Source organism: Grus americana, chromosome 28 (assembly GCF_028858705.1).
Source record: "Grus americana isolate bGruAme1 chromosome 28, bGruAme1.mat, whole genome shotgun sequence".
NCBI classification, from domain to species: domain Eukaryota; kingdom Metazoa; phylum Chordata; class Aves; order Gruiformes; family Gruidae; genus Grus; species Grus americana.
This window is the reverse complement of record NC_072879.1, coordinates 3,367,347-3,394,542: the sequence shown is the minus strand read 5'-3', so window position 1 is coordinate 3,394,542 and position 27,196 is coordinate 3,367,347. Positions and strand designations below refer to the sequence as shown.

The following is a 27,196-nucleotide window of genomic DNA, read 5'->3' as shown; positions in this document are numbered from 1 at the left end:
CACTGCCCCCCCCCCCCCCGCCTTAGCTGGAGCCTTAAAACCTTTGAAAGAAGAACACGCTCCTCTCCTCAGTGTAAATGACACTCCCTGAGTGCCTTTTCCCCTTGGGTTTTGGCTTCACGGGGGCAGAGCAGGGACCCCAGGGCCCCTCTTGCTCCCACCAGCAGGGTGCTGGTGGGAGAGGGAGACCCGGAGCAGAGGTTTGCACCCCCCAGTTCGGTGCCTGCCCTAACCTCCTCCTCTCCCTTCTCCCACACCCAGCGTCCCAGGGCTGGGCCAGCCTGCGTCCCCCATCCTCACCCCATCTCTGCCTCTCTCCTGGGAGCGGACTGTGCTTGCGATCCAAAAAGAAACCAGAGGAAACCAACCAAGGAACCCGCCCCCACCCTGCGGCCCCCGCTCCGGACAGTGCCAGGAACTGGGAGCTGATGGCGGCCAGACCCCACTTGCCACCTCGGAAGATGAAACCTCCGGCTGCGCAGATGCTGCCCCTCCTCCCCAATCACTCTTTGCCAATCAAGACACTGATTCTGTTTTTAATTTTGCGATGGGAAGGGTGGGCTGAGCGGGGCTAGGGTGCGGTGGGACCCTCTCCCTGCCGGGCCTGGCTGTGCCCACCCTGGCTGTGTAGAAGTCGTGCAAAGCCATTGCCGTGCACTTTATGTTTTAGACTACTGTTATATATTATATATTTTCCTCTTTTTTTTTTTGTTTATATTTGCGGTATATTTAGAGATTCCTACACATCGTGATGTGTTTAAAATAAACCAGATGAGGAAAAAAAAAAAACCAACAGGTATTAAGACAAAGCAAAACTCTATTAAACCTGCATGCTGTAAAAGGGCTCGGAAAAGGGAATGGGTGCGTTCGTCGTCTTCTTTCTTTCTTTCTTTCTTTTTTTTTTTTTTTTTTTTTAAAGAAAAATAAAGTGAAAACAGTGAGTTGGGTTTCATGTCCTTCCTCCTGCAGCTGGCAGGGTTGGGGGGTGGGCTGGGTCTGGGGCCAGCCCCTCTTCCTGGGGGCTGTGCTCCTTTTGGGGAGGCACAGGCCCCCCCCAGGCAAACCCAGGGACTTGGGGAGCTGCCATGGGGTGATGCCGGGGTGGGAGCGGGCCCCTGGCCTCCCCAGCAGCTCCTGGGCAGGGGAGGATGCTGGCCCTGGGGTGGAAGGTAAGAAGGAAGCTCAGAAAAGTCACAGTTGTTGGGGTTTTTTTTTTTCTCCTTTGTTTATAGACTTAAAAACGCTGAGTTGTAGATCGAGTTAGTGCTTTGGACAGAGACTTTGCAGAGGGAAGGAGCAACCCGGCCTCTTTACTCGCATGCAGTTGGGGTGCCATGGAGGGATGTGGGGGCCCAGCTGTGCCCTGCCCCCCCTCCTGCCCCCTGTTGCCGAGTCTCCCAGGTAACACAGCTTGGGCTTTTTTTTTTTTTTTCCTCCTTTTTTTCACCCATCCTTTGAAACACAACTAAAAACCCAATAAAAAGCCAACCCCTCCCCTGGAGCAGCAGCATCCACCTCTATAAAAATCAATAAATACCCTCTGAACACCTCAAGCCCGGTGCAGAGCACTCACGGGGCAGGGGGGGTGGGGGGTGTCACCCACGGCACATGCTGGCCTGACCCCAGGCTCTGCTCCTGCCAGGGACAGCGATGGGCAGCCCCCACCCCTATGAGGGTATTTACAGGGGGGTCCAGGGCTGGTGCTGCCCCCCCCCCCCCCCAGCCCTCGGGGTGCTGCTGCAGCACCCACAGCTCACCCGTGCCCCTGGGGGGCTGCACAAGCCCCTCGAGCATCCTCCTACCCTGGCTCCCTGCAGAACTGGGGGGTCGTGGGCTTGAGGAGGCGACTCCCCCCTCCCCATGTAACTGACCCCCTGCCATGGCGGCACCGCAGCATCCCCCAGCCGGCCAGGGGGGATGCCCAGCTCCGGCCCCTTCCTCATGAGGACGTTCCCCGGCCGGACAGGAGGCATTATTGCTTGTAAGAAACCGGAGGAGGAGGGGAGAGCGTATCTGCTACACAGCTCTGCCGTGAGGTAAGGGTCAGGCCTCGGGTGGGTTGGGGGAGTATTAGTGAAGTCCCTCAGCGCCGACCTCCCGGCCAACGCTCTGCTCCACCTCTGTGCCCCGACTCCCGGGCACCCCTGGCCCTGCGCCTGACACCACGCTCCCGGGAGGGAGGGGGCTTGGCCACCCCATGCTACTGGACCCCCCACGGTGGGGGTGGTACGGCCAGGGGCCCCCACACGCCCTTCCTGTGCTGGGGACCCCCTTCCCACAGTGCCCCAGGCACTGGGCTGGTCCCCACGCCGGCAGCAGGAGGGGATGGAGCCCCGAACCCCAGTGGGAGCCGAGACCCCTGCGCCGGGGTCTCTCCCCCTCGCGCTGGGCCTAGACAGGGCTGTGGTCGGGGGGGGCATCGCTGGCCGCCACGGCCACCATGGGCTCGGCGCTCTGTCCCGCTTTCCTCAAGTGCCCGTAGAGCCGCTCCTCCAGGCCGCCGGCAATCTTGTCCATCAGCTCCGATCCAGAGCCCAGCCCCAGGCATCTCCCGGGGCCGGGGCAGTCGTCATCCCGGGGGGGCTCAGAGCCAGCCTTGGGCTCAGGGGCCGCCTCTCCGGGCTCCTCCACGATCACCTGGATCTCAGGGTCGGGCAGCGCCGGGGTGGGGGGGACCCCATCAGCCGCCTCCGCCGCCTCCTCGTCACCAGCACTGACAATGCGGGGCAGGGGGCTGTGGAAGCGGGCATCCAGGGGGTAGTTGGCACTGTCCCCACGGCGCAGGGGGGTGCGGTGCCGCTCCAGCGCGGGGTAGCGCACGCCGGGGTCGCTGTACTGCTTGGTGTGCTGCCACTGCTTGCGGAGGTGGGTGCGGGAGCGGTGCTTCCCCCGCAGCGGTGACTCGTCGAACTGGGGGTCGTGGCGCACGAAGGCATTGAACAGGGCGTCTGTCTTCTCGTCGATGCTGTAGTCCCGCCGGGGCAGCGCATCCCGCCCCGGGAACATCTGCCCGTACGGGGACCAGGCCAGGGGGCTGTGGGGGTAGGGGGGTCCCCCACCCGCTGCACCCCGGGCCATGCTCCCCTCCTCCTCCTCCTCCTCTTCCTCTTCCTCCTCCTCTGGCTCCCGGCCCTCGAAGCTCTCAAAGATGGTACCTTTCCGCCCCGCGCTGGTGAAGCAAATGCGCTTCTCTGAGGCCGTCTGGTCCTTGGGGGGCCCCTCCTCGCCCCCCCGGCTGGGTGCCTCAATGGAAGCATAGCCGCTGTCCATCTGCAACAGCTTGCGCGTGCCCGGCTCCGACTCCTCTGGCTTGGGCCGACCCCAGAGCTTCTCCTCAGGGCCTTCGGCCTCGTCCAGGGAGGAGGAGGGGCAGGGGGGCATGCCGCCAGCAGAGGAGACGCTGTCCCCGCCGTCGCTGCGCACCGAGTCCTGGTCGTTGCTCCGCTCAGAGGAGGCGTACAGCTCCAGCGAGGCGCGCAGGCTCCAGATGTCATGGTAGGCGCTGGGCTGCTCGGGGACGCCGGCCTCACCAGGGCTGCCCGCGCCCCCCTCGCCCGGCTCTAGCCTGCAGGCACCACCCCGGCGTCACGGCAGGGACCCGGACAGACCCGGCGAGCAGCAGCCAGGGGAGATGCCAGCCCAGCACCTGCAGGCTGTGTGGCGGTGCCATGGTGCCACACGGTCCCCCATGCTGTCCCCACCACCCTGCCCATGCCCCAAGCCACCCTCCCCCTCACCAGGTCCCTCGGCCTGCACCCTGCCACCTCCCGACCTCCCCACCAAAGCTGCACAAACACAGGGCCCCCCACCATGCACGGGGCAGCACAGGGTCCCTTGGTCCCTTCCCAGTGCCCGGCTCACCCATCCCCATCCCCTCTATCTACTGAAAAATACCTGCCGAGAGAGGGTGGGGGGCTGGCAGGGGAGGGCAGGAAGGGGCCGCCCGCGGGGTGGAAAGCCACGTCATCCGTGTGGGCGATGTACTGGATGATGTCGGTCTGATGAGGGTCCTGGTCCTCCTGGTCCATGCTCTCGCTGGCCGCCCGCTGACGCTGGAACTGCCGCCGCTTGGGAGACCCTGGAGGGGCACAGGACAGGGCTGGGGGGACGGTCCCCTCCTGGCATGGTGAGCCCCCCTGCCCACGCACTTCCACCCGCCCGGCACATCCCCGCGGGGCCATGCCCCCCACTGCCCCCCCCCGGTGGCAGCACCCACCTCTTGTGTCCAGGCTGGATGCCCGCTGGGTGCTCTCCAGCTTCCACTTCTTGATCCTGAAGTAGGGGCTGGCTCCATCCAGGCTGGCGTGACGGCGCAGGCGGGTGAAGAACTGCAGGACGGTGCCCTGGGCGGGGGCTGGGGGGGGCTCCCCGGGGCCGGCGCTACCTGTCCCAACCACCTTCCCACTCCTGGGTGCTGCTGTGAACTGGGGCGGGGAAGGGGGGGGGGCGTGAGTGCCCGCTCGGCTCCAGGCACGGCCCCCCGGGCCCCAGCTCGGCTCCTTTGTCCTGCTCGACTGCAGCAGATGCACAAATGTCCCCCGGGGCAGGGGGCAGAGCCTGTTTCTAGCTGGATGCCCACATCTCTCCCTGGCACAGGGCGGGGGGGGGGGGGCAGGCAGCCCTCTGGGGCGCTGGGCCAGCCCTGTGCTGGGGGATCGGGGCTGCGCAGGCTGCCAAGGCAGGAGAGCCCCTTCCCCTTCCCGGTCCCGGCCCCTCGCCTCGGCACTCACCGAGGGGCCCTCCCCGGAGTCGGAGGAGGCGGACGGGCTGGCCTCGGTGAAGCTGGTGTCCACGGTGGAGTTGTAGGTGTCCCCGGGCAGGGCAGAGCTGGGGCACACGGCATGGCTGGGGAGCGCTGGCTGGGGCAGGGCCCCCGCGGGGGGCTGCAAGGCAGAGCATGCTCAGGGGGCTTTGCACAAGGGTCAGGGACCAGGAGAGGCTTCCCGCACCCTGGGACCCCCAACCCCACATCCAGCATTGCCCTGAGACTCCCACGCCAGATCCAGCAGTGCCTCCCTGGGGTGCTGCAGGATGCCCAGACCCCCATCCCCCTGTGTCCACCCAGGTGCCGGGAGCTCACCTGGAAGATGGCAAGGCCAGGTTTGGGTGGGGGCAGGCAGGGGGTCATGGCCAGGCTGTTCTCACTGGACTCGCACTCGTGGATGGTGACGATCTTGAGGGCAGGCGGCGGGAGGTGCAGGTGGGTCAGGCGGGCGTTCTTCAGGTGGTGGAAGTCCCCCTCCGTCAGCGTGTACCTGCCGGGCACACTGGGTTAGGAGGGGTGGCCCCGACCCCCCAGCCCACCCACACGCCCCCCCCGGCCTATTCCAGTGCTTCACCTCCTCCCCTTCTCCTGGGTCTTCTTGCTCTGCTCGAAGAGCGCGGCCTCATTGAAGGAGACACGGCGGGCGGTGGAGGAGCTGGAGGACAGGAACCGCTCGCTCTCCGCATCCCGGTAGCTGGAGGACGACAGGCAGTCGGGGTCCTCCACTTTGATGGTGATATCTGTGGAGAGGGGGGGGTCAGCAACCAGGGTCCCCCCACTGTGGTGCATGCCAGCCTACCCAGCTGAGGCCTGGCAAACTTGCTGCACCCAGGGCCTCAATGCCAGCCCAGGGTCCCTGCTCCTGGCTGCCAGTCCTGCTTGTGCAGCCAGGGCACCAGTGTGACAGACGATGGAGGGTGCAGGGGGTGTGCGGCCATCCCTGCCCCAGGGCTGGGGGCTACACCCAGGAGAGGGGAGGGCCCAGGAGCTGCTTTACCCTCCCGGGGAATGGGGGGGGGCTGCTGGGGGTGCAGCTGGTGTTACTGGTGGACAATCAGTGGCAGGTCACCGCAGTACCCCTGGCCCCGCTGTGGCACTCACCCTGGGCTGGCTGCGAGTCGTCCAGGTAGGTGGTATTGGTTTTCTCAGGGTCATCGCTGGCTCTGCGTGGGAAGGAGGGTCAGCGGTGCCCTGCACCGCACCCCTGACCCCCTTCGCGGTGCCATGCACGCCAGGGACAGCAGTGTCGCCTGTCCCCGCAGCCTGTGCCCACCTGGAATGCCGGTGGTCAGCCTCGCAGCACCGGCGGCAGATGATCAGAATGCCGGAGAGCAAGACCAGGGTGCCCCCGATGAAGATGGAGAGCAGGGCGAGGAGCAGCACGTAGCCATCCTGGGGGGACACCTCACCGGGCACCGCCTGCACAGGGTGGCAGGGGCTGAGCCGCCGGGGGGGACACGGCCCATCCCCAAACCCTGCCTCACCGGGGTGCCAGGGCAGCCCCCCTCCGTGCCGAGGCTGATGCCGAGCGCTGCTCCCCAGAGATGCTCACGCTCCCCCGCCGCCCCCGGGCCTGCTGCCGGCTCCAGGGACCTGCCTTCACCAAGGCAACCGCAGCCAGGGGGTTGGCACTTGCACCCCCCCAGCTGGCAGCACCCACTGAGGGAGAAGGGCTGATCCGGCAGCAGCACCTGGGGCCCCTCGGACACCCAGCCCCTAGAGCATCTCAGGGGGCTGCGGAGCATCTCGGGGGGCTGCACAGGGCACAGAGGGGTGTCACGCGCCCCAGGACTGGCTAGCGGGGTGGGCGACCACTGCTGATCCCACCCGGATGCAGACCCCAGCCCCACAGCAGCCACACAGACCCCACACCGGGACACGCATCCCCACCCTCCCCCGGCCCCCCGAGGACGGCAGCGTGGGCAGGAGCAGGCAGGGGCGGGTAGGGACAGGCAGGGCAGCCCCGCTCACCGTGGCGCTCTCGGTCGCGTTGTCCCAGGGCGTCGGGTCATCGCTCATGGTCCGTCCCGGCCCGAGCGCGTCCTGGGGCGGCGAGAGACACAGGGAGGTACCGGACCGGGGCGGCGGGGCCGGGCCGGGGGCGGTGGCAGCGGCTCCTGCCCGGCCCCGGGCCCTGCCCGGCACCGCGGTGCGGAGCTGCCGGGAGGGAGGGACCGGGATGGAGAGATGGAGGGAGGGACCGGGATGAAGGGATGGAGGGAGGGACCGGGATGAAGGGATGGAGGGAGGGTGTGGTCAGGAGGGAGGATGGAGGATGGAGGGAGGGGCGGAAGGTGTGGTCTGGAGGGATGGAGGGAAGGTGGCTCCAGAGGGAGGGATGGAGGGATGGGGAGGCAGGTGGGGCCCGGGATGGGGAGAAGGAGACAGGACCGCTGCCCCTCCCTGGGGACCCGCCTCACCCTCAGCCGGGCCCCCACCCTGCACCCAGCCCCGGGACCTGCTGGCTCGTGTGGGGCGCAGACTCCATCCCTGCGCCTGTGGAGCCCCACACCAGCAGCCGGCAGAGAGACGCTGCGCTCCCCACACCGGGCTGGGAGCCAGAGCTCCCGATGGTGGCCATTCCTGGTGGCCAGAGCTGGCCAGGGGGGGCCTGACCCTGCCCTGGGGTCTCACCCGGGATGGCTCACAGGGAAGGAGGTGACATCACACCACCCCATCATTGCTGTCCCCAGGGAGCCAAGGGGCCAAAACACAGCCCCCGGCACCCAGGCACTGCTGCCAGAGGGGATGGGGTTGCTGGGGGTCCGGGCTGCTCAGCCCCTGCCTGCAGGAGCTCGGGGGGAGCAGCACTCAGGGCACCTCGGCAGGGAAGGGTGGCAGATGGCCGCCCCACACCTTGTGTGAATGGAGCTGGCGTGGGTGTCACTGGAGCGTGGCAGGTGACGCTTCTGAGTCAGCCCGACAGCAGCTCCGTCACTGGACTGTCCCCATGCGGGAGGGGACAGGGCCGCTGAGGGGCCCGTGGGCGATGGAGAAGGGCCGAGCTCCTGAGGAGCGAGAGCCACTGGGGCCATACGGACAGACAGACGGATGCCTCCACACCCCCACCCGTGCAGCAACCCTGCAGCCTTCAGCCACCCAGCTGACACCCCCTCACCCTCCCGTGTCGCCCAGCACGGCCCCAGGAGGGCTCCAGCTCCTGCTGCAGGTCCGTGTGTCCCCGGCTGCTGGAGGGGGCTGGGGCTGAGCTGGGGTGGGCGATGCTGGTGTCGGGGGGAGCCCCCGGGGGGTGGGCAGGGGTGGGCGTTGCACCGGCCGGGGCGCTCGGAAACCGCTCAAAATCAGGTCAGCAAAAAATGTGAATGGAGCCCAGGGCTGGGTGGGAAAAGCCACTTGTGGGGACAGAGCGGAGGATTACCGTGTCACAGCCCTGCCCTGGTTCGGGGTACGAATCCCATGGGGGGATATCGGGGTGCTGAGGACCACCCAGGTCAGAGACCCCACACACACACACACCAGCCCTCGGGCATCCCCAAGCTGTCGGGGTGAGTGGGGGAGCGCAGGGTGACACCACCCACCCGCAACCCCCAGGGGCAGGAGAAGGGGGTCCCTCCTCTGGTACCCAGCTGTGCCAGGAGCGCAGGGGGGGACCCCAGACCCAGGGCAGTGGGCTGCGGCTCCACGCAGGACAGGCACCCCACGGGTGGGATCCCGGCGGGGCACCCTCTGGCCCGAGGCAGGGGGGCGCGGGAAGAATGTCCCTCCTGTTCCATCATGGAGGAATCCCGTCTCCATGGCGACCCGGCGGGAACAGGACGGCCATTGTCTGGAGGAGGGGGCTGGTCCCCACGGTCCCCGGGCTGTCCCCGCGGGTGGGGGCACGGGGCTGCCCTCCTGCCCGTTGCCAGTGCCCAGGGCGGGGGGCTCGGGGGACCCCGGTGCTGCCGCGCTCCTGCACGTGTCCGCCTGTGAGAGTGGGCGCGGGGGGGGGGCGGGGCGGGTCTGCGCCCCACGCGTGTGTGCGCCCTACGGGGCTCGGCTGGGTCGGGGGGCTAGAGGGACCTGCTCTGCTCTGCTCTCCCCGGCTGCAAAGCCGCCCCCCGCCCCCGGCCTCAGCCCGGTGATGGGGGATGCAGGCAGGGATGTGGGATGCGGGCAGGGATGGAGGCTGTGGGGCAGGGATGCAGGCAGGGATGCAGGCAGGGATGCAGGCAGGGATGCAGGCAGGGATGCAGGCAGGGATGCAGGCAGGGATGCAGGAGCCCCCGGGACCTGCACGCGCGGTGGGACGTGATGGGCTCCCCTCGGCCGAGCCGGCTCCGGCTGTCGCGATAGGGGCTGTCGCGAGGCGGTGGGGCCAGACACTCACCTACAACTGGGACCGGGGCTCCATCGCCGCCGCTGCGCTCGGTGCGGTGGGGCGGCCCCGGGATTTATGAATGAACCGGAGCCGCCCCCGCGCGGCGCGGGCGTCACGTGGGGACAGAGGTTGCCCTGAGCCCTGCCTGCACCAGCCCTGCCTGCACCTAGCCCTGCCCGTCCCCAGCCCTGCCTGCCCCACAGCCCTGCCCGCCCCCCAGCCAGCGCAGCCCCCAGCCCCTTCTGCCCCAGGCGCCCCCGGCACCGCAGCCCCGGCAGTGGTCGCAGGTCGGGCCCCCCCCCGCAGACCCCCGCGGCGGGACGGGCAGGGGCGGGCGGGGCGGGACCGGCCCCCCGACCCGGCGGGGCTGCGGGGCACGGCCAGAGCCGGAGGGGTGGGCTGCCCCTCGGGCCCCATCGCCCCGGGGCGGAGCAGGGTGGGGGCCAGGCCGGGCCGGGGCTCTGCGGGGCCGCATCCCCGTCCGCCGCCCCGCCCTGCCCCGCCGATCAGCGGGACAAACAGCGGATGGGGCGCGGGAACTACAACTCCCATGCGCCCCCGCGGCGCCGTCCTATGGCGTCACTCCCGGCTGCCGCCCGGCGCCCCACGGGCCGTGTAGTCGCGCCGCGCGGGGCAGGCCGGGAGCTGTAGTCCCGCCGCCGCCGTCCCGGCCTGCCCCGCGCCGCCCGCTCGCCCTTGCCGCCGCCCCGGCCCGCTGCCGCCGCCATGTTCCGCGCCCGCCGCCTCCTCCTGCGCCTCGCCGCCCGCCCGGCGCTGCCGCCGCCCCGCGCCCGCGGCTATGCCGAGCCCGCCGCCGGGCCGGTCCCCATGGCCTTCACCTTCGCCTCGCCCACGCAGGTAGGCCGCGGGTCCGGGCCCGGGCCCGGCCCGTCGACCCGGGCCCCCCCTTGGCCGCCCCCGCTTCGCCTGGGGCGGTCGGTGCCCGCTGCGGGCCCCGGGGCGAGCGGGGCGAGGCCTGTGCTGCCGCCCCCCGCGGGGTTGTCTGTGTCGGGGCTGGGACGGCAGCGAGCGCCGGGGGGAGGGGGCGGGCGGGGGGGTTGGAGACGGCTCCCGGGGCTGGGAACGAGCGGACGAGCTCGGTGCGGAGCAGGGCTGGGGATGGCGGGGTGCGCTGTGACCCCTGCGGCTCCTGCCCTGCTGTCACCGGCTCCGCCGGGCCTGACCTTGGCCCTGACCTCGCCCGCCGCCGCCGAGCCCCCCTCCACGGCCAGCTGCCCTCTCCTTCCCGCCCCTGCGGGCACTCGGGGCCCGCTGCAGCTCTGCCGGGGCCCGCGGGGTGACGTTCTTGCTCTTCCAGCCCCGGCCGTTCTGCCGGAGCCGCTGTGGCTGTTCGGGCCCTGCCCGGCTGCCAGCGCTGCTGCCCCAGAGCGGTTTCTGGGCACCGCTCCCGGGTGTGAGGCACGGCCCGGGTCTGCCCCCGAAGTGCCCAGGGCTGCGGGGGTGGCTGGGCTCGCCGCTCTCCCGGGGCAGGGCGCGGGCAGGGCGCTCGGAGCAGGGCTGCGGTGTTGCAAGGCAGGATTTGTGCTGCATTGGCAGAGCTGTGTGGGACGCTTGCACGGAGGCTGCATCGCTGACTCCCATCGGAGCGGTGACGGTTGGCGTCAAGGTCTCCCTACGCTCTTCTCAGGCTTCTCCCAGCTGCACCCTTCACCTCTCGCCCACTCCCGACTTCATGTCTCCACGTGCCGCCTCCCTGCCACCTCCACCAGCGCGCCTCTCAGGAGGCTCAGAGCACTTTCCCACTCTGTTTGCCAGGACCCCTCCTCCAGGGCCCGGCCCCACTCCCACCCTGTGAAGGTTCAGGCTGTCCTGGTCACACCTTGCCGTGTATTAAACCCCACGGCCTGCCAGCCTCTGGGAGCAGGGCAGCTCCCTCAGGCAGGAGCGGGCTGTCTACCGCATCCCTTGGCTCTCCAGAGTCAGGGGAACCACCTCTCTCCTTCCCCTCTGTTCCTGCTGACGGACTGTTCCCATCTGCTCTGCCCTCCCTGTCCAGGTGTTTTACAATGGTGCCAACGTGAAGCAGGTGGATGTGCCCACGCTGACCGGCTCCTTCGGTATCCTGGCCTCTCACGTCCCCACCCTGCAGGTCCTCAAACCCGGAGTCGTGACAGTTTATGCTGAGGATGGCACGGCCACCAAGTACTTCGGTAAGTAAAGCAGGTGGAGCCGGGGAGGGAGGAAAGTGTGCGTGGGGGGTTGTTCTTGGGGCTTTCACAAGGGAGGCTCTGCCGATCAAGGTGTGCCCTGGTACACTTCCAGGGATTTCTGCTTTCCCAGCCTCCCCGGGGCTGCTGGTGGTGGCCCTGCAGGGCCAGGGCTCTGTGTGAGGCTGTGGTCTGGGGTCAGGTTTTCTTGGTTCTGCTCAGACTCTGGGAGCATCCTCAGCTTCAGCTTCCCTTTCAGTAGGAAACGAGTCCCTGTGGGACCTGGGCAATGTTACTGGAAGGTGTCGAAGTTTTGTTTTGGCAAAGGCATGGTGGAGGTTCCAGGGATGAGCTTGCCAGTGTGTGTTGACCCCCAGAAGAGGCCCGTCTGGCAGCCCTGCCTGCGCTGCCTGACTCAGCCCCCGCTGCTGTGCCTTTGCAGTGAGCAGCGGCTCCGTCACTGTCCACGCGGACTCCACGGTGCAGGTGCTGGCAGAGGAGGCGGTGACGATGGACATGCTGGATCTGGCTGTGAGTAGCCGTCCCCATGGGCTGGGCTGCACCCTGCCTGCCTCGGACAGGCCCTGGCAGCCTTGGAGCAGGATTTGGTCGCTGCTTCCTTCATGTGGGGCAATTGGCTCAGGAGCTTCCTGTGGCTGCGGAAAGCATGCCCACACCTGGGGCTGTGCCTTCACCCCGAGCTTCCCCATTGCCTGCTGAATGGGATCAAAGGCTCCGAGCTCCCCCTCAGCAGTGCAGAGAGGAAGCCATGCAGTTGTTAACCCTTCTCCTGGCCACTTCCCTCCCCTCAGACAGATGCTGATCTTGCCCCTTCCCACCCCTCTTGGTCTCGGGAACAGCTTTTCCCCAGCAGAACCTGTTGATAAGGCATCGGCTGCCAACGCAGCCGTGTAAGCAGGTCTGTGGGGCCCCATGCACAGGGCCAGCAGCTCTAGTGAAGGGAGGGGTGGGAGAGAAATGACTCAGGGGCTGTAGAACAAGTCACCTGTCCTGCGGTGAGGTCTCGATGACACGTTCCTTGTGCTCTTGTGTTCAGACTGCAAAGTCAAACCTGGAGAAGGCTGTTTCAGAGATGGCTGCAGCGTCCGATGAAGCAGCTAAAGCAGAAGCTCAGATTAAAGTAGAAGCTAACGAAGCCCTTGTAAAAGCCCTGGAATAATTAAGGTAAGTGTCACCTACATCCTGGCTGAGATTTCCAGACCTGCTCTGGAGATGAGTCCCTGCTCCGTGCTGCCCATAGGGAGCCTCCTCTCACAGCAGCCGGGGCTTTGTGCCTGGGTTCCAGGGAGCAGGAACACCACAGCTGTCCCTTTCGTGGTCGGGCGTCAGCTCTGGGGGGGGTTGTGGGGGGCCCCTGCCCAGAGCTGACCGGAGCCACTAGATGGCAGCAGGGCCCGGTGCCGTGCCACGCCGCCGCACAGTGCCGCGGGGTTCAGCCTGACGCCGGGACAGGCTGGGAGCCTGCAGGCACTGGTGGGACCTCGCTGCTGCCTCTGGGATGGGCCACGCCAGCGGGCAGGTCGGGAGCAGGCTGGATGCCTGGGGCCCCGGAGGGAGAGCGATGTGTGGCCTCTGCTCCGTGACGCTCCCTTCCACTGAAAACAAACAGCTGCTGTCTCGGGGGAGGCAAGGCCGGGCTGCTTACCTCCTGGCCCCTTTTCCCTCTACCCTGCTAAGACTCTGCCTCATCCCTCTTCTTCCCATGTGCTGGCAGCTGGGAGACTTACTCTGCAGCAGCATGTGTGTTGTGCCTGGCAGGTGAGTCACTGAAAGCCTCCCGATGGCCTCTGTCTGGAGCGGGTACAGCAGGGCAGCGGCTCCCCCTGTCTCCCTGATCTCTGCTCCCTGTGCTCTTTGGCCATGAGGTCTGGGACAGCCAGTGGCTCTTGTTTACTCGCAATGGTTTAACAGCCTGAGCCGGGGCCAAGCCCTCGCATCAGAATCCACTGCTTTGCCGAGCCCACCCCACCTTAAAACCAGCTCTGCTTCTGTGTGTTGCAGGAATCCCACTGTCGATGTAGAGAAACCCCAGGCTGTCCTACTTGTCCTGGCTTCCCCGATTGTACAGATGGTGCGGGACAAATGGAGGCGGAGAGAATGCTCTGATCAATTAAAAGGAAATGTAATCCCATCTCGTAGCACGTTACCTTCTTCCGAGGCAGCAAATTGCAGCTTGTGCTGCGCCAGTGGCCGAGTGCCCGGGGCAGGCTCTTGCCCCCACGCTGGGGTCTGCCGGGGTGTGGTGTGCCTGCAGCACTGCCCTGGGGTTTGACTGGGGATTCCCGTGGGAGATTCACCTGTGGGAGACTTACAGGCAGATTCTGTAACGCCCTCCCTGCACTGTCAGCCACCTCCAGTAATCCACCTGGACAGCGGGATTACGGCAGCACGGGAGGAGGCATCCGCAGGGCAGCGCTGGTCTGTGCTAGAGGCTTCCTGTCCTGACCCCCGCCCCATCCGGCACTGGCTTTTGCTCGGCCTCCCAGCTCCGTTGCCGCAGGAATTCACGTCGGCTGGGCTATTTCTTCACGGTGGTACTTGCAGCTGGACAGCAGCTGCCCGGGCTTTGACCCGTTCCCCCACTGCTGCGTTTCCACTGCGCATGTGGCACAAGCTGGGGAAATCTCTTCCTGCTCCTTGGAGACAGGCTTGGTGCGGGGAGGGAAGCAGATGCTGTACATGGTGGGAGTCTTTCCTGAATCTGTGTGTGGTGGGGGCGGCTGATAATGTTGCTCTGCTGAAGTTGCTGCTTGCCCCGGGTCTGTCCCGAGGAGGCTGCGGGAGGTGCTCGTGTGTCTGCAGCGAGCTCGCTGGTCCCCACGCACCTCGAGAAGCAGCAGCGCCGCTGGGAAGGAGTGGGTTCGAGCGAGGGGCCGGTTCTGTCTGTGCCAGACGCCCAAGGATGCGTGTCTTGCCAACGGCACCATCTGCTGCGAGGCTCCTTGCTCAGTGCTGCTGTCCCCAGAGGGATTTCAGGTTCCCTCTGCCGTGCAAACCCCCCCCCAGCATGGGCTTGCCAGCCGGGGGAGGCCAAGGCGGCCGCTGGCCCCTGGGTGTGTGGGGCTGCAGTCCCTCTGCCTTGCTCTAATCCCCTTTTCCCTGCAGTCTTCCAGCCTGGGAAAGCGAGTTGGCTTGCCTGTGTGGGCAGCTGCTCCAGCAAAGGTCAGCGGGCAGCAGGTTCGGCCTCCTGCATGCGCTCCCGGCGAGCTCAGCTCCCCGTGGCTCCACAGTCAGAGTGGGGCATGGCTATTTTCGGTGCTGCCACCCAGGATGTAATCTTGGCTGCCTCCTCTTCTTCTCACCACCACCTCCTCCCCCTCCTCTCGCTTGCTCTGTCTTTCTCTCCCCCCTCCACAAGTGATCAAAAATAGTGCCTGTGGTGTTAAATTTCTCACTCTATAGCTTATTAAAAGCCTCTGAGTGCCTGACGCTGAGCCTATTTGAAGCTCAGCCGACTTCCCCGTTTCTGAGCTGCTCCAGTGCCTTTTTCTTCCCTTCCCCTCTCTTTCCTTTTTTTTCCTTTTTTTTTTTAAAGGTCATACGTTGTGCCGTGCATAAGCAAAGCCTCAAAGTCAGAGCGAGTGCTAATTAAAACGTCTCAGGAATAACTGGGGACGGACGGCTTTGCTCCCTCTTCCGCTCCCTCTCGCTCTCCTCTGTCCACGGTTTCTATTTGTGGCGTGCGTGTGCCTCTCTCGACACACGCAGCCGCTCTCCTTCTGACGGAAGGTGGCTGGGTTGTTTTTTTTCATCTAATGGAAGAGCGTTGGCGAGGCCGGGAAGCTGGGGAAACGGCCAGCTGCTATTTTTAGGATGGGAAAAAAGTGTCTCCGTCAGCGTCCTCTCAGCAGCTCTTCCCACTGCCTCCCGCCAGCTCGGGGGAGACGGGGGACCAGCAGGGATGCAGCCCTGCCTCCTCGCAGGGTGCCCTTGGCCAGGCTCTCCGCGGCCTGACGCCTGCTGGGACTTGTAGTCTGTGTTTGGGGGGAACAGCGAGGGCACCTCCGGTTTGCCCCGTGCCCGAGGGGTCCCGGGGATGCCTGTGCCCCCCGCTGTGCCCGGGAGCGGCTCTGCCTCTGGCCGGGGCTGTCTGGCCCCCGTGGGTGTAGGGAAAGGGCTTTTCCTAAGCCCTGCTCTGCCGGCCCTGATGCCGTCGCCAGGCAGGACTGGAGCAGTGCCGGGCAGAGACTGCCTGCGCTCTGGCCAACGGCGCTGCGGCCACGCTTACCCTGCCTTGCAGTTTGGGGTGCAGGGCAATGCATTCCCGGGCTCTCCCTGCTCCCCCTTGCAGCCCAGCTGGGTCCCCGCAGGGTCCCACTGCCGTGGCTCGGCCCTGAGCCCCTCACCTGCCTCTGTCCTTTCCCATCACTGCTCATTATCTGGTTCTGTCGAGAGCAGCGTTATCCTCCTCCCCCGGCTCACCGCGCTGAGCTCTCGGCTTCCTCTGCCCACGCCGGGAGCTGCCATCAGTCACGTCCCGCTGGATGCCACGAAAATGGTCTCTGACTCTCTGCTTGGTGCAGGAGACGCACAGCTGTGGCTGAACTGGAGGCGAAGCCCTGCCCCGCTCCCGGCTTGTCCTCAGTGCTGCGGGGATGGACCTGGCAGGGGGAGGTGGGGGTCAGGCTCTGGGGTGGACTGGTGCCTGTACCGCTGCTGTGGTGCAGCGGGCGAGTTCCCCCCTCCTCTCCTGCCCAAACCTGCCTGGCCTGGGGAGAGCGCAGGACCACCCAGCCAGTGGCCGCACCAGCACAGTGCTTGGCTGTCCCTGGAGTGCTGGCACGTGCCCTTGGGGATCGCGGCCTCTATCTGTGACTGGGGCAAGAGGTCTTGCCCCACCGCTTTGTGGGGCGGCAGCACCTTGCTCCTGCCCTTCGGTCCCCACTCTGGCCGTGGGGGCTGGGAGCATCGGCGTGGCGGAGTTGTTACGGGGAGCCTGGGATCTGTTTGTCTCCGGCTTTCGAGTGCTGCGGGGCGGGGTGGGCGTGAGAGGGAAACGTTAATGCGCAGGAGGGAAAGGCTGCCTGGAAAATGGCGTGAGCGGGGCGGGGGGCCGGCGCGTCGCCCTCCTCCTTCCTTTCCACCGAGGGCTTTCGCCCATGACTTGCATCTTCTGCTGCCAGATGGAGGGTGGGGAGCCGGGCCGGGAGCGCTCGGAAAGTGAAGCATCACTGTTTCTGCCGGCGTTGCGGCGGCGGCTCTTCTCTTGGGGGACGATTTCCGAGAGGGGCTGGGCTCTGCCGGGCTGAATCTCCTGGCGCTGGCGTCCCCTCCCCGTGCTTGGCCACATGGTGTTTCCACCGTCCCACCCAGATCCCAAATGCAGGGGAAAGGTTCGAGCTCTTGCTTCTCTGCAGGAAAAAAAACCCCAAGCCCCCGTGCAGCCCCAGGATTCCCCTGGCTGGGCTGACTCAGCCGGCAGAGCCACCCCTTTCCCTGCCCAAACCTGCGGTGCTCGGTGCTCAAGATCCCACCTGGCCTCTCACAGCCGCCCTGCTTTTACCCCGTGTCCTCGGTGCCCGCATTGCGAAATCGGGGCGGGGGCTGCAGGAGCTGCCCCCCACCCCTCATCCTTGCTGGGGGCACCCACTGCCCGGCAGCCTGCGGGAGCTGGAAGGCAGCTGTGCTCAGCCTCCACCCCGGAGCTTGGGGAGCCCCTGCCTGTCCCTGCCAAGGCTTTGCGGCACCCGAGTGTGGACCTGGCTCTGGCCAGGACCCCTTCCCGGCCCTGTGGCCACGGGCTGCTGCTTGCGGCCCCAGTCCCGGCGTGGGAAGGTCAGCAGAGGCTCTGCCTGCTGCCAGCACGAACCCAGCCGTGTCCTTGGGCCATGCTGCCCTTGGGTGGCTCGAAGGCCGTATCCTCGCAACTTCCTTCTCTGGGGGGAGAGCTGCTGTAATGATTAACTCGCCCTGCGTTAATCGTTCCATCCTGCAACCTTTTTCCTCTTGGTTTCCAGCACTGGAAAATGCTTCTCTTCTGCCGACCTCCCACACATGTGGCCCCCGTGGTGGGAGCATGGCAGAGCTCGGGGAAAATCCTCGCAGGCAGGAGCGGGGGACACAGGCTCAGGGCACGGTGGCAGGCAGGATCTGGCCCGCCTGTGGCTTCTCGGTCCCAGCCCGTTTCTGGGGTGATTTGCCGGCAGATGGCGGTGGAGCCGTGGGGAGACGTCACCTCGCCAGCCCAAAACCCGGGCTCAGGAGCGAGTGCTAGCGGGTGTTGTGGAGGGCGGGTGTTGTAGCCAGCACGACGGTGCTTGTCATGCAGCTCCTGGGCCAACAGCCTCGGAGCGCTGTGCTGGTGAGCGCGGCAAACCCTTGGCCCGGGGCAGGTTCTCTCTTGGGGAAACTGAGGCACAGACAGGGAAAGCCACTTGCAGGCTGGGGAGAGCGGGGATGGGACGTAGGATTGCCGGACCCTGCTGCAGCACCATGCTGCTCGGGGATGCTGCCTCTGTGGGTGCCCCCCGCCCCGGGAGCCGCCGGGGTCAGGTGAGGGGCGGTGGGGGCGGCGCGTTGCCCTGGGGTCCCAGGTGCCTTGGCAGGGGCTGGGTGGCCCCAGGGGCTGCGGGTGCAGCCCTCGCTCAGGGCATCCTTGGCGGCCAGTCGCGCTTGGCTTCGCTGGAGCCGGCCCAAAGCCGCGGGGCGTGTGGAGGGTGGTGCGCAGGCCCATGCTGGGGGTCTGAGCGAAGCCCCCTCCCGCCGCCCCCCGGCCGGGGCCCTGACCCATGTAGGGCAGGGGGAGGCCGGGGAGGAAGCGGCTGCCAGCTGGGCTCGACGCCGGCTACAAAGGCAGCCCAGAGAGCCCGAGCGGAATGAGGTGGCGCCCAGCCAGATTCCCACGGCAGCCCCGGTGCAGAAAATACACCCGGAGCTGGTGGCGGTTGCCACAGTGATGGGCTGGGTGCCACGCCGCAGGGGGGGGCACAGCCCCGGACCCAGGTGTGCCAGCACAAGACCCCGGTGCGGGGCGGTGGGAGCACCATGGGGCGGTGGAGCTGGGCGCTGGCGGGGACCAAAGGCTCCTGCCCTGGTTCCCGCTGCCCCCGCCTGCCTTTGATGTGCCGGGACTTTGCCCTTGGTAAAGCTGGGAGGTTCCCAAGGAGTTCCCGGCTGGAGGCCGGCATCCAGCACCCAGGCGTCCTGCCGCGAGCCCTGGGGCTCCATCCACCGCTCGGTTCCCTTCGCCCTGACACAGCTGGGGGCTTGGAGCCCCTGTGGGCTCCCCAGTTCCTGGCAGGGCTGGCTGGGAGGAAATGGCTACAGCTGGCCCCAGCGGTGGGGCTCTTCCTGGCGGGGCTGGCGCCGGGCTGGGGCCCAGGGTGGGGAGGGGAAGCCGGGGGGCCGGGGCCGGCTGCCCTCCGGGATGCCCCGGCATGCGGCAGGAGGAGGAGACAGGAGACGGCAGCGCTTTCATCCCTGCTCCCTCAAAGGCCGCCTGTGTGCTGAACGGCCGCCCCTCTGCCGGGTATAAATAGCAGGGATTGAGGCCTGGCGTGACACTGGAGTCACTTCTGCCACCGCCACCTTGGTGTCCCCCCCCCGCCACCCCCAGGACCTCAATGGGGTCATTGTGCACTGCAGCCCCGTGGAGCACATCCCAAGCAGCTGCTGAGCATGACCCCGTCTGCTTCCCCCCATGTGCCGGGGCCACCGCAGGGCTCAGGGTGTCCCCGCGGGGTCCCATGCTGAGAGGGGACGTGTGACCCTCTCTCGCCCTCCTCACCCCGGCAGGCGAGGGCCAGGCACGGCACAGGCGATGGCTTCCTGCCATCCGCATCCCCACCTGCCCGGTTGGCTCCTGTCCCCATCCCCACCTGGCCCTGCCGGCCGGCTCTGCCCCGGCCCTGCCGCCCCCTCCCTGCCCGGGCAGCGCCGGCAGCTGCTGTGGGGTGTAATGACGGGGTGTGCCTGCCTGCCTGCCTGCCTGCCTGCCCCAGGGAGGAGAGCAGCGCAGGAGGCTGCTGCCACCCAGCAAGACGGGGCCAGCCGGGCGCAGAGCTTCCCTGCCTGCAGCCGGCGCGGCCACACCTGTGTGGGCTGAGCAGACCCCGCTCCCACCTGGACACCCAGCTCAACCAGCTCCTTTGCGTCCTGGCTGCCCGCGGACAGGCAGCTGCAGGCAGGGCCCCCCCAGGGCCAGGCAGGTGTAGGGCACTGAGGAGCACCTGGCACGGTGGGGGGAACCTGGGGCAGCCGCCACGAGGGCACGGCCACTGCAGCCCCCCCCCCCCCCGAGCGCACCAAGGAGAGCTGGGGGCCGGAGGGGCTGTGACCCCGCTCACTCCCAGCCGGGGGCTTTCCGGGTGTGCTGGGAGCAGCCTGCCTGTGCCGTTGTGGGATGTCCCTGTCCCTGCTCACCCCTCGTCGCTTCCCCGCATTGTGTCCCCCGTCCGGCCCTGCATCCTGTCTCAGCAGATGGGCCCCGACCCCGGCCGGTGCAGCCCCCGTGCTGCATGTCCTGGCCGGGCACCCCCAGGGCGTAGGCTCCCACCAGGGTGGGCTGCAGCACAGCCCCACCAGCTCCTGGGGGCTCCTGGGGGGGAGCATGGGACAAGCCAGCGTCTGCCACAGCGAGCAGGCAGGGCAGGCAGGGGACCCTCTGATGGGGTCACACAGAGCATGCACAAGTGCATGTTGCACCATCAGCGAGGTGGGGAGGTTGTGCACCCCACATCCCCCCATCCCCTCCAACCGTGGTCGGCCAGTCCCCAGGGCTGCTTTACCCCCCCGTCCCAGTTAGGGGAGCGAGGACCGGCACTGCTGCAGCCTCCTGGTCCCATGGCACACAGGAGATGAGGTGCCCACAGCCCCCGGCAGGCTGCGGGTACCTGCTCCGCACGGCTGCGGGAGGGGCAGCACAAGGCTGGACCGCTCGTGCCAAGGGCCTCCCGCGTGCAAAGAGTCGGATAAGCAGAGCCGGGCCGTGCCAGCCATTGCACGGGGCCCTGGCCTGGAGCTTTCTGAATTCATCTCGGATTCAGCAAATGGCTGTGGCTGGACGAAAAGGGAAGGAACTGGGCCGGAGGCTCAACCAGCAGCGTATTCCTTTGGAAATGCATCTCCTGTAAAACATGAGCTGATGCTTTTCACTTTGAAGGCCTCCAGGAGCATCTGAGAAGGGCAGGCAGCGCTGGGGCTGCTGTGAGGCGAGTTTCTCTTTTGCTTTTGTTTGGCTCTTGTTTGGCCAAGCATCCACCCCACGCCGAGCACGGGCAGGCTCCCCAGCCTCGGGGTTTCCAGTGAAGCAGTAGCAATGTTGCCGTATTTTTGGTTCATCGGTGCCGAGGGGCTCGGCGGGGCAAGGGGCCGGTGGGGGCTGTGCCGCCTGGGGAGGGCGGCGGGAGGCAGGCGCTGTGCTGCGGAGGTTACACAAGAGCCCCACTCTGCTGATGCTCCCAAAACCACAGATGATCTAATCTCCTGCAGCCTAACCTATCGCTGCCGTATCACATTTCCCCTCAAAACCTAATCCTGCAGAGAGCACCCGACGCCATCCCAGCCCTGCCGGCAGCACCGACGGCCAACTGCCCGGTCACACCAGCAGCCCCCGGGGAGCCGGCCGGTGGGGCCAGGACTTCAGGCACCAGGAGAGCAGGACCTGCCTCCCCCCCCTCAGGAGGGCTTTTTCAGCCCGGGCAGCTCCGGGGCTGCCGCAACCGGTCTCAGCCGAGCTCAGCCGCCGGCAAAGCCCTTCGCTCCTTCTGACCCCAGCCCCATGTGGTGCCGAGCCCCAGAGCGGGATGTCAGCCTGGGAGCCGCTCCGTGCCGGCTGCCCTGAGATGCCAGCCTTGTCTGGCAGACTGTTGCAGCCTTGGTGTGAATCTCACTGTAGCAAATCCCCCTGGGGCCGAGTTCTGGGCACTAATTGCACCCTGCGAGGGGGGGGGAGCAAGAAGAGAGAGACAGGCAGGAGACCCCCCAGCACAGTGCTTCCTTCCCCCTCCCTGTCACAAGTGGCTCAAGCTCTGCCACCACATCTGCTTCTTATCACCACGACTAATGCAATCGGGGAGCTCTGGTTCCTGCCCGCCAGCCCCCCCCCAAGCCTGGTGGGTGCCAGACCCCCATAGTCTGTGCCTGCTGGAGGAGCTGCCCATCCGGCAGCATCCTGGGGTGCTCACAGCATCACCCGGGCAAGGGGCTGGGGAAGCACCCAGCCTCGGCTCCGGGCTCTCCAGGCAGCGGGGTCTGGCAGGGCTCTGGTACAGCCCCCACGGCCCCGCTGGCAGCCGGGATGACGCCTGCCTTTGCCGGCACATGGAGTGCCGGGGCGTGCTGCAGCCCGTGCGCTGCCACACCACCGACCGCCCAGCGCACACGGGCCTCGTGGCGGATATGAGCAGGCGTGTTTCAGGGCAGGGCTGCCTCCGCACCAGGCCAGCACTGGCCCAGCATGGCCAAGGCCTCTGTTGGGAGCTGAAGGCCCTATGGGGAGACAAAGGTTTAATGAGAGGTTGTTCGGCTCTCTCTGATCCTTCCGCCCATTATCTAATCAGAGCAGGGCATTTAAAAGGCCACAGTGCAGGCTGAGTCACTTCCCCGGTCGGTGCCTCAGTTTCCCCACAGGTAGAGCGCCAGGGTTGAGCTGAACCCGTCTTCCCGCAGCGTGTCTCGGCACTGGGGAATGCAGCGCAGTGGGTCCGGCCCAGGGCTGGATTCCTCCGTCTCTCTTCACTCCACGCTGACTCACCCTGACCCTGGGCACGGCACCTCCCTCCATCCCCCCGCTGGGGAAGGGCCGCAGGGTGCCCAGCTCCAGCCGGCATCCCTGAGCAGCCGGAAAGGGCCCGGCAGGAGGGAGGGTGAGCGCCAGCCCTGCCCAGGGACCACCTGGGTGCTGGGATGTCCCGATGCCCAAGTGCCGGGCAGCACGGGGCGTGGGCCAGGGGCACCCGCACCACCACGCGCGGCAGCTTCGCCTCCACCCGGCGGCTGCAGCCCAGCCCCGTGGTGGTGCTGGTGGCACACGGGGTCTGCTTCTCCTCCCCACCAGGATTTCCTGCCGCCATTCCCAGAATAGGCTGTGGCCCCGCATCCGTTGGGGAGCGGGTGACCCCGCACAGCCACCAGCTGGGAACCACCCCCACTGCCCTGAGCAGCACCGGGACCTGGGGTCAGGCACCGGGCAAAGCGACAGCACCGGCATCCCATGGCTAGGGCCACGTGGCGAGACTTGCAGTGGTGCCCCCCACCCCAGCTAGCCCCCGCCAGTGCGGGGAGGGCCGGGCAGGCAGCTCCATCACCGTAAACAGGAACCGTGTCTGGGGGGAGAGCACGCCCAGCCGGGAAGCGAGGGGGTGCGTGCGCCCATGACGGGATGTGTGTGAATGGCGTGAGCCAGCGTCCGGCCTGGCCGGGGGGAGCGCGGAGCGGGGGGGGGGGGTGTTGCAGCACCTGCCTGGGCGAGCGTGCATGGGTGCCAGTGTGCGTACACACAGGAGCGTGTGTGCCATTGTCTGTGTGCAGAGCGAGCGCATGTGTGCACGAGTGTGCATGTGCCTGTTTGGGGCGGTGCCACCGGAGGGGGGATGCACACGCGTGTCCGTGCCCAGGAAGTGCCTCCTCCCATCTCCAGCCTGCGCTAGGTCGGGGTTTCCTGTGGCACAACCCACCCGTGGGGCTCCTCTTCCTCCTCCCCGGCTTTTGGCTGCTTCGGGGGGTGCCAGCCCCGGCGAGGGGCAGGAGTGGCGCTGGGCAGCGGGGCCGTCTGCGAGGGTGCCCACGCACCCACGTCTGCGCTGTCCCGCGCCCCACGCTGTGCTGGAGGCAGCTGAGCCTATGGTGCCGTGGGGCTGCTGGCCACCCCACTGCACCCGGCCCTCTGGCAGCAGCCCCGAGCTCCCCGAGGCGGCAGGGGGGAGGCTGGGCAGCGGGGTGCCTGCGGCCCCGGGTTGGCGCTGTGCCCCCCACCCGGGTGAGGTTCCCACATTCCTGACATGGCTCCAAGTGGAGCAGTGGGCAGGCGCGGGGCGGAGATGCCGCCGTGCTGAGTGTGCGCCCGTGTGTCAGCGCGTGGGGCAGCCCGAGGGACGCGCCGCCCCATGCCCCCTCCGCCAGCTGCCCCATGCCGGGACCCCAGGGCCCCACGCCAGTGTCGCCCCCGGCCCTCGGCACAGGCTTGGGCTCTGCAGGACCACACGGCCCCAGCTCTGCCTCCGCCCTCTGTGCAGGCAGGATTTGGCAGATGCCCCGTGGGCAGCGGGGTGGGCCGCGTGGGGGGGCTCGCTGCCTGTTGGTGCCCCCCGTCAGTGGGCTGTGTCCCGGGGTTACCCCCCCCCCAGGCTGGGGCGCCGAGCTCTGCCCAGCCACGGGGCAGGGTTGAGGGTTGGGTGCTGAGGATGCTGATCCCCAACCATGCTCCCCAAAGTGGGGGGGGGCCGGACTATACCCCCCACAATGCATTGCAGGGCACACTGGCCCCACCCCCTCGGGGTGCCCACGGTGCCTTGTGGGGTGGGTAGTCCCGGAGGGGGCCAGGCTGTGGGGCCACGCAGGGCCAGGCGTGATGGGGTCTGCGGCCGTGGCACTGCTGCCTCCGCTCAGCTCCCGCGGAGCCCCTGCCCGCAGCGGCAATGCTCCCCTTCCCCGGGCGATGCCGATACCTGCGGGGCGGCCCCTGCTCCCACGCCCCAGGGCCTGGCCGGGGTGAGGCGAGGGCAGGGGCAGCTTTGGGGCGAGGGGGGAGCCATGACTGTGTGGCCAAGGGGATCGGCCCCGGGACGGCGGCAGAGGCACGGTGCGGTGTGGGCGGTGCTGGCTGGCTCACGGCCGCGGCAGCCTCGGCTCCACTCTCGCCCAGGCTGGACCACAAACCACCAGCCAGCCCCCATGGTGGGAGCTGAGGGATGGGATGGGGGGGCGTTACTTTCCCCCTGCTTTATGAGCCTGGGTCACCCCAGGAACAAGGTTCAGCGTGTACCCCAGGAGGCTACCAAAATCCCAGGTCGTCCCCCTCCCCAGGGCTGGCAACTTGCTTAAGCATTTATAATAATAATAATGATAATAACAATAATAATAATAACAACAACAACAACAACAAGCTGAGTTGTCATCTGACTCCTGCAGCCGGTGATTTAAAGCAAATCAAGAAATGTCACGGCATGTGAGAAACAACCACGCAGTGCTGAGCTGAAACCGGGGCTGGGAAGGGGCTTTCCACGGGAGGGAGGGGTGCAGGCTGTCAGGGCTCCAGTTCCTCTGGGCTGCGGCGGGTGCAGGTCTGTGCCCTGCGCACCCCTTCCCACCCTGGCAGGGGCTGGACGCCCACGTCTCAAGGGCTCCCCAGGAGCAGGGGCTGGGTCCTGCCCCACTGGGGGGTCTCAGCCCCTGGCCCGTGCCCAGGGGAGGGTCCTGTCTGTGGGCACGAGCCGGCAGCGTATGCCCACGGTGCTGATGCAACCACCGGGACCTCTCCTGACCCACGATTTCTGCGATTGCCACACCGCCTCCGGCACTCAGTGCGGGGCTGGCGCTGGGCTCCTGCATGGGCTGGGGTGCAGGATGGGGCTCCCCAGGGACAGGGGCTGCAGCGGCAGAAGGGTGGCAGCAGAGCTGGTGCACAGGGCAGGGCTGGACGTGGCCAGTGCCGGGGTCCGGAGTTCCCCCTGACCGTCCCCACATGGCTCTGGGCTGAAGCCCGGGCAGGGAGCGAGGGCCGAGCAGGGCTGGGGCCAGCTGGCTGCCCGTGCCCGGCCCCAAGCGTGGCTGGGCTGACCTGCCTGCACGCTGCTGCGGCCGGCGAGGAGGGAGAGTCAGATCTCTGCTCCTGCCCAGCCCGGGGGGGCTGGCCACGGGCTGGCAGCGTCAGGGACTGGCATGGAGGCAGCGGGGCCGAGGGCAGGGAGTCACTCATCCTGCGTCAGTGGGGATGGAGAGCTCAGCGTCCCAAAGGGGACCGTGAGCTCAGGGAGCCGAGAATAGCCCTGGCCTCACCACGGGCAGCGGGGCCACGGACCGGCACAGCCAAGTATGGCCCCACACCTGGGCCTGCGGCGCTGCTATATCCAGAGGGATTCGCCATCCTTCCCAGGGCCGGAGCCAGGCCGCACGTGGCAGCCTCTGTGGTGACCCCCGGCCCCGCAGTTCACAGCCAGGAGCTGCCTCAGCACGGGGTCCGGTGGAATCCATCCAGCCCTGTGCTGTGCTGGGGTCCCTCACACCCGGTGGCTGCCTGAGTCGCTCCAGAGGTGACTTCATCTCTGGGGCTCGCCTGGCCTCAGCCAGGCCCAAGGCCAGGGTGATGGGCAGAGCCGCCAGAGGCTGTGGGGTGCCCCAGAGCCAGGGCACGGCCGGCTTGCCAGGCTGGGCCACTGGCTCTGGCTGCATTGAACCGGCAGCCGGGGTGTCCCCAGGCTGCAACGCCGGGAGACGCTGCCAAGGGCCACCAGGACACGTCCCTGAGAGCCGGGAAACACACGGAGCCGATTGTGTGTTTCTAAGGACACGCCTGGGTGTTTACAGCCCCGCCAGCGTCACCAGCACCGCCATCCTGCCTAAGGACACCCCGTGCCCGCCACGAGCCACCTGCCACGAGGCAGCCCTGAGCCTGGCGGGATGGGGGGCTCTGGCCATGGGGGTTTGTGCCGGGACGGGGGGGGTTGCCAGCTCCTTGCTCACAGCAGCAAGCAATGGCTCACCTGAGCGCACCCAGGCGATGTGAGTCACCTCTTGCCACCGTGACTAAGGCTGAGCCGCTTGGCCCGGCAGGGGTCGGGGGACAGGGAGGGGGAGCCGGGACCCCCCCCTAGCTGGGGGCCCTGTGCCTCCCCCACCGCGGCGGTGCCGGTGGTGCCGGGCGGGCGGAGGTGAAGTGGTTCAGCTGCACCCTCCTGCCGGGGTGTGCCCTGCTCGAGCCCTGCCGCTGGCCCCACGCCCATGGGAACGCTCCCACTCGCAGCTCCACGGCGAGGCCCCGGCCGGCACCGCGCAGCTGGGCCCTGCTGCCTGCACCGTGCCCGCCGGCACCTGCCTCTTCGCAGCCGCGCCAGCTCTGCTCCCCGCAGGAACAGGATGGCCCCCCTCCCCGGGCTGGGGGCCTGGAGAAGTTGTAGAGGAAAAAGGGCCCCCCCAGGCTGCAGCCCTGCATGTTCTGCAGCCACAGGAGCAAGGAACCCCCTTCTTCCCTCCTCTCCCCTCTCCCCATCTCTGCCTGAGCCCGGCGTCAGCTCTGCCCTAATCCCATGACCTCGTGCCTGCGAGGGGAATGCAGAGATTTGCAATAAAATCCCCGTTTGCCAAAGCTGTGAAATCAGCCAGGAATTCAGTCCAAAAGGGGAAAAAAAAAAAAAAGAAAGAAAAGAGAAAAGCTGCTGCCCCAGGGCTGGTGGGGGATTTCCCCAAAGAACAAGGGCTGGGAATTCCCTTCCTTCGAGGGACAGGACTTCCAAGAACCAGCCCCCGAAAGATTCAGGGCTCCCAGCTGAAGTCAGGGCCGGCAGGACAGGGCAGCGCCGAGGGAGGCAGAGGAGCCGACACTGCGGTCCTGCCCTGAGTCTGCCCTTACACCAGGACACGCACACCGGCCGGGCCCCGTGGGAAGCGTCCCCACAAGACCGCGGGTAAGCCCCTCTCCTCCGCCCCAGCGCCCGCGCTGCCCGCGCTGCTGCGAACCGCCACGGGGGCTAATCCACGGGGCCCAGGTTAGCTAAGCGGATTGCGGGAGCTGCGTGTGGCCTGCAGCGGGATTTGTGTAGGTATTTGCTCCTCGGATCGTCTCTCCCCACGCTGCTCAGCCGTGCGGGGTTTGGGGAACGCTCCCTCTGGAGACGGCAGGAGCCTCTGATGCCGCACAGCAATTATGCCCGAGTCTGACTGTAATCTTTAACGATTTATTCCCAGGGCAACACAATAAACTAAACACACAAAATCTGGGCTGCTGGGAATCCTGAGATCTCCCAGCTTGGATCTCCGGAGGTTCAG

The 27,196-nt window shown here is 67.3% G+C and overlaps 3 protein-coding genes across 7 annotated transcripts in view; 2 read left to right on the top strand and 1 right to left on the bottom strand.

Annotated features, from left to right (window-relative positions):
* The window catches only part of STK11 (serine/threonine kinase 11), a 43,352-nt gene extending 42,563 nt beyond the window's left edge, over window positions 1-789 (top strand). Inside the window, exon 10 of the mRNA XM_054805175.1 lies at window positions 262-789. The gene's annotated coding sequence lies outside the window, so the exon portion shown is untranslated. The remainder of the gene's footprint in view (window positions 1-261) is intronic.
* On the bottom strand, window positions 690-9,609 carry CBARP (CACN subunit beta associated regulatory protein). 4 transcript variants are annotated; one of them, XM_054805172.1, is made up of 10 exons: window positions 9,096-9,609; window positions 6,737-6,808; window positions 6,039-6,184; window positions 5,867-5,928; window positions 5,340-5,505; window positions 5,081-5,255; window positions 4,731-4,883; window positions 4,217-4,424; window positions 3,895-4,078; window positions 690-3,565 (listed from the first exon to the last, which is right to left on the bottom strand). In XM_054805172.1, exons 2-10 carry the CDS (start codon window positions 6,782-6,784, stop codon window positions 2,392-2,394), a joined length of 2,316 nt encoding a protein of 771 aa, XP_054661147.1. In that variant the 5' UTR covers window positions 6,785-6,808; window positions 9,096-9,609; the 3' UTR covers window positions 690-2,391. The 4 variants fall into 4 exon arrangements, with proteins under 4 accessions (XP_054661147.1, XP_054661149.1, XP_054661146.1 ...); XM_054805174.1 differs by having other exon boundaries at window positions 690-3,507; XM_054805171.1 differs by having other exon boundaries at window positions 6,737-6,922; window positions 9,096-9,255.
* Window positions 9,610-9,751: 142 nt separating this feature from the next.
* On the top strand, window positions 9,752-13,406 carry ATP5F1D (ATP synthase F1 subunit delta). Of its 2 annotated transcripts, XM_054805178.1 has the most exons (6): window positions 9,752-9,944; window positions 11,104-11,257; window positions 11,697-11,785; window positions 12,312-12,439; window positions 12,990-13,033; window positions 13,277-13,406. In XM_054805178.1, the coding sequence occupies exons 1-4, from the start codon at window positions 9,813-9,815 to the stop codon at window positions 12,432-12,434; spliced, it is 498 nt and encodes a 165-aa protein (XP_054661153.1). In that variant the 5' UTR covers window positions 9,752-9,812; the 3' UTR covers window positions 12,435-12,439; window positions 12,990-13,033; window positions 13,277-13,406. The 2 variants fall into 2 exon arrangements, with proteins under 2 accessions (XP_054661153.1, XP_054661152.1); XM_054805177.1 differs by lacking the exon at window positions 12,990-13,033 and having other exon boundaries at window positions 9,753-9,944.
* Window positions 13,407-27,196: the final 13,790 nt, after the last annotated feature.

Bases quoted from the DNA above. Each gene is read 5' to 3' on its own strand.
- CBARP (XM_054805172.1), bottom strand. From the start codon at position 6,784: ATGAGCGATGACCCGACGCCCTGGGACAACGCGACCGAGAGCGCCACG. The intron at 5,929-6,038 runs GTGGGCACAGGC...CTTCCCACGCAG, and splicing joins GCTGACCACCGGCATTCCAG to AGCCAGCGATGACCCTGAGA. The intron at 5,506-5,866 runs GTGAGTGCCACA...CCCTCTCCACAG, and splicing joins CGACTCGCAGCCAGCCCAGG to ATATCACCATCAAAGTGGAG.
- ATP5F1D (XM_054805178.1), top strand. From the start codon at position 9,813: ATGTTCCGCGCCCGCCGCCTCCTCCTGCGCCTCGCCGCCCGCCCGGCG. The intron at 9,945-11,103 runs GTAGGCCGCGGG...CTCCCTGTCCAG, and splicing joins CCTTCGCCTCGCCCACGCAG to GTGTTTTACAATGGTGCCAA. The intron at 11,786-12,311 runs GTGAGTAGCCGT...TCTTGTGTTCAG, and splicing joins TGGACATGCTGGATCTGGCT to ACTGCAAAGTCAAACCTGGA.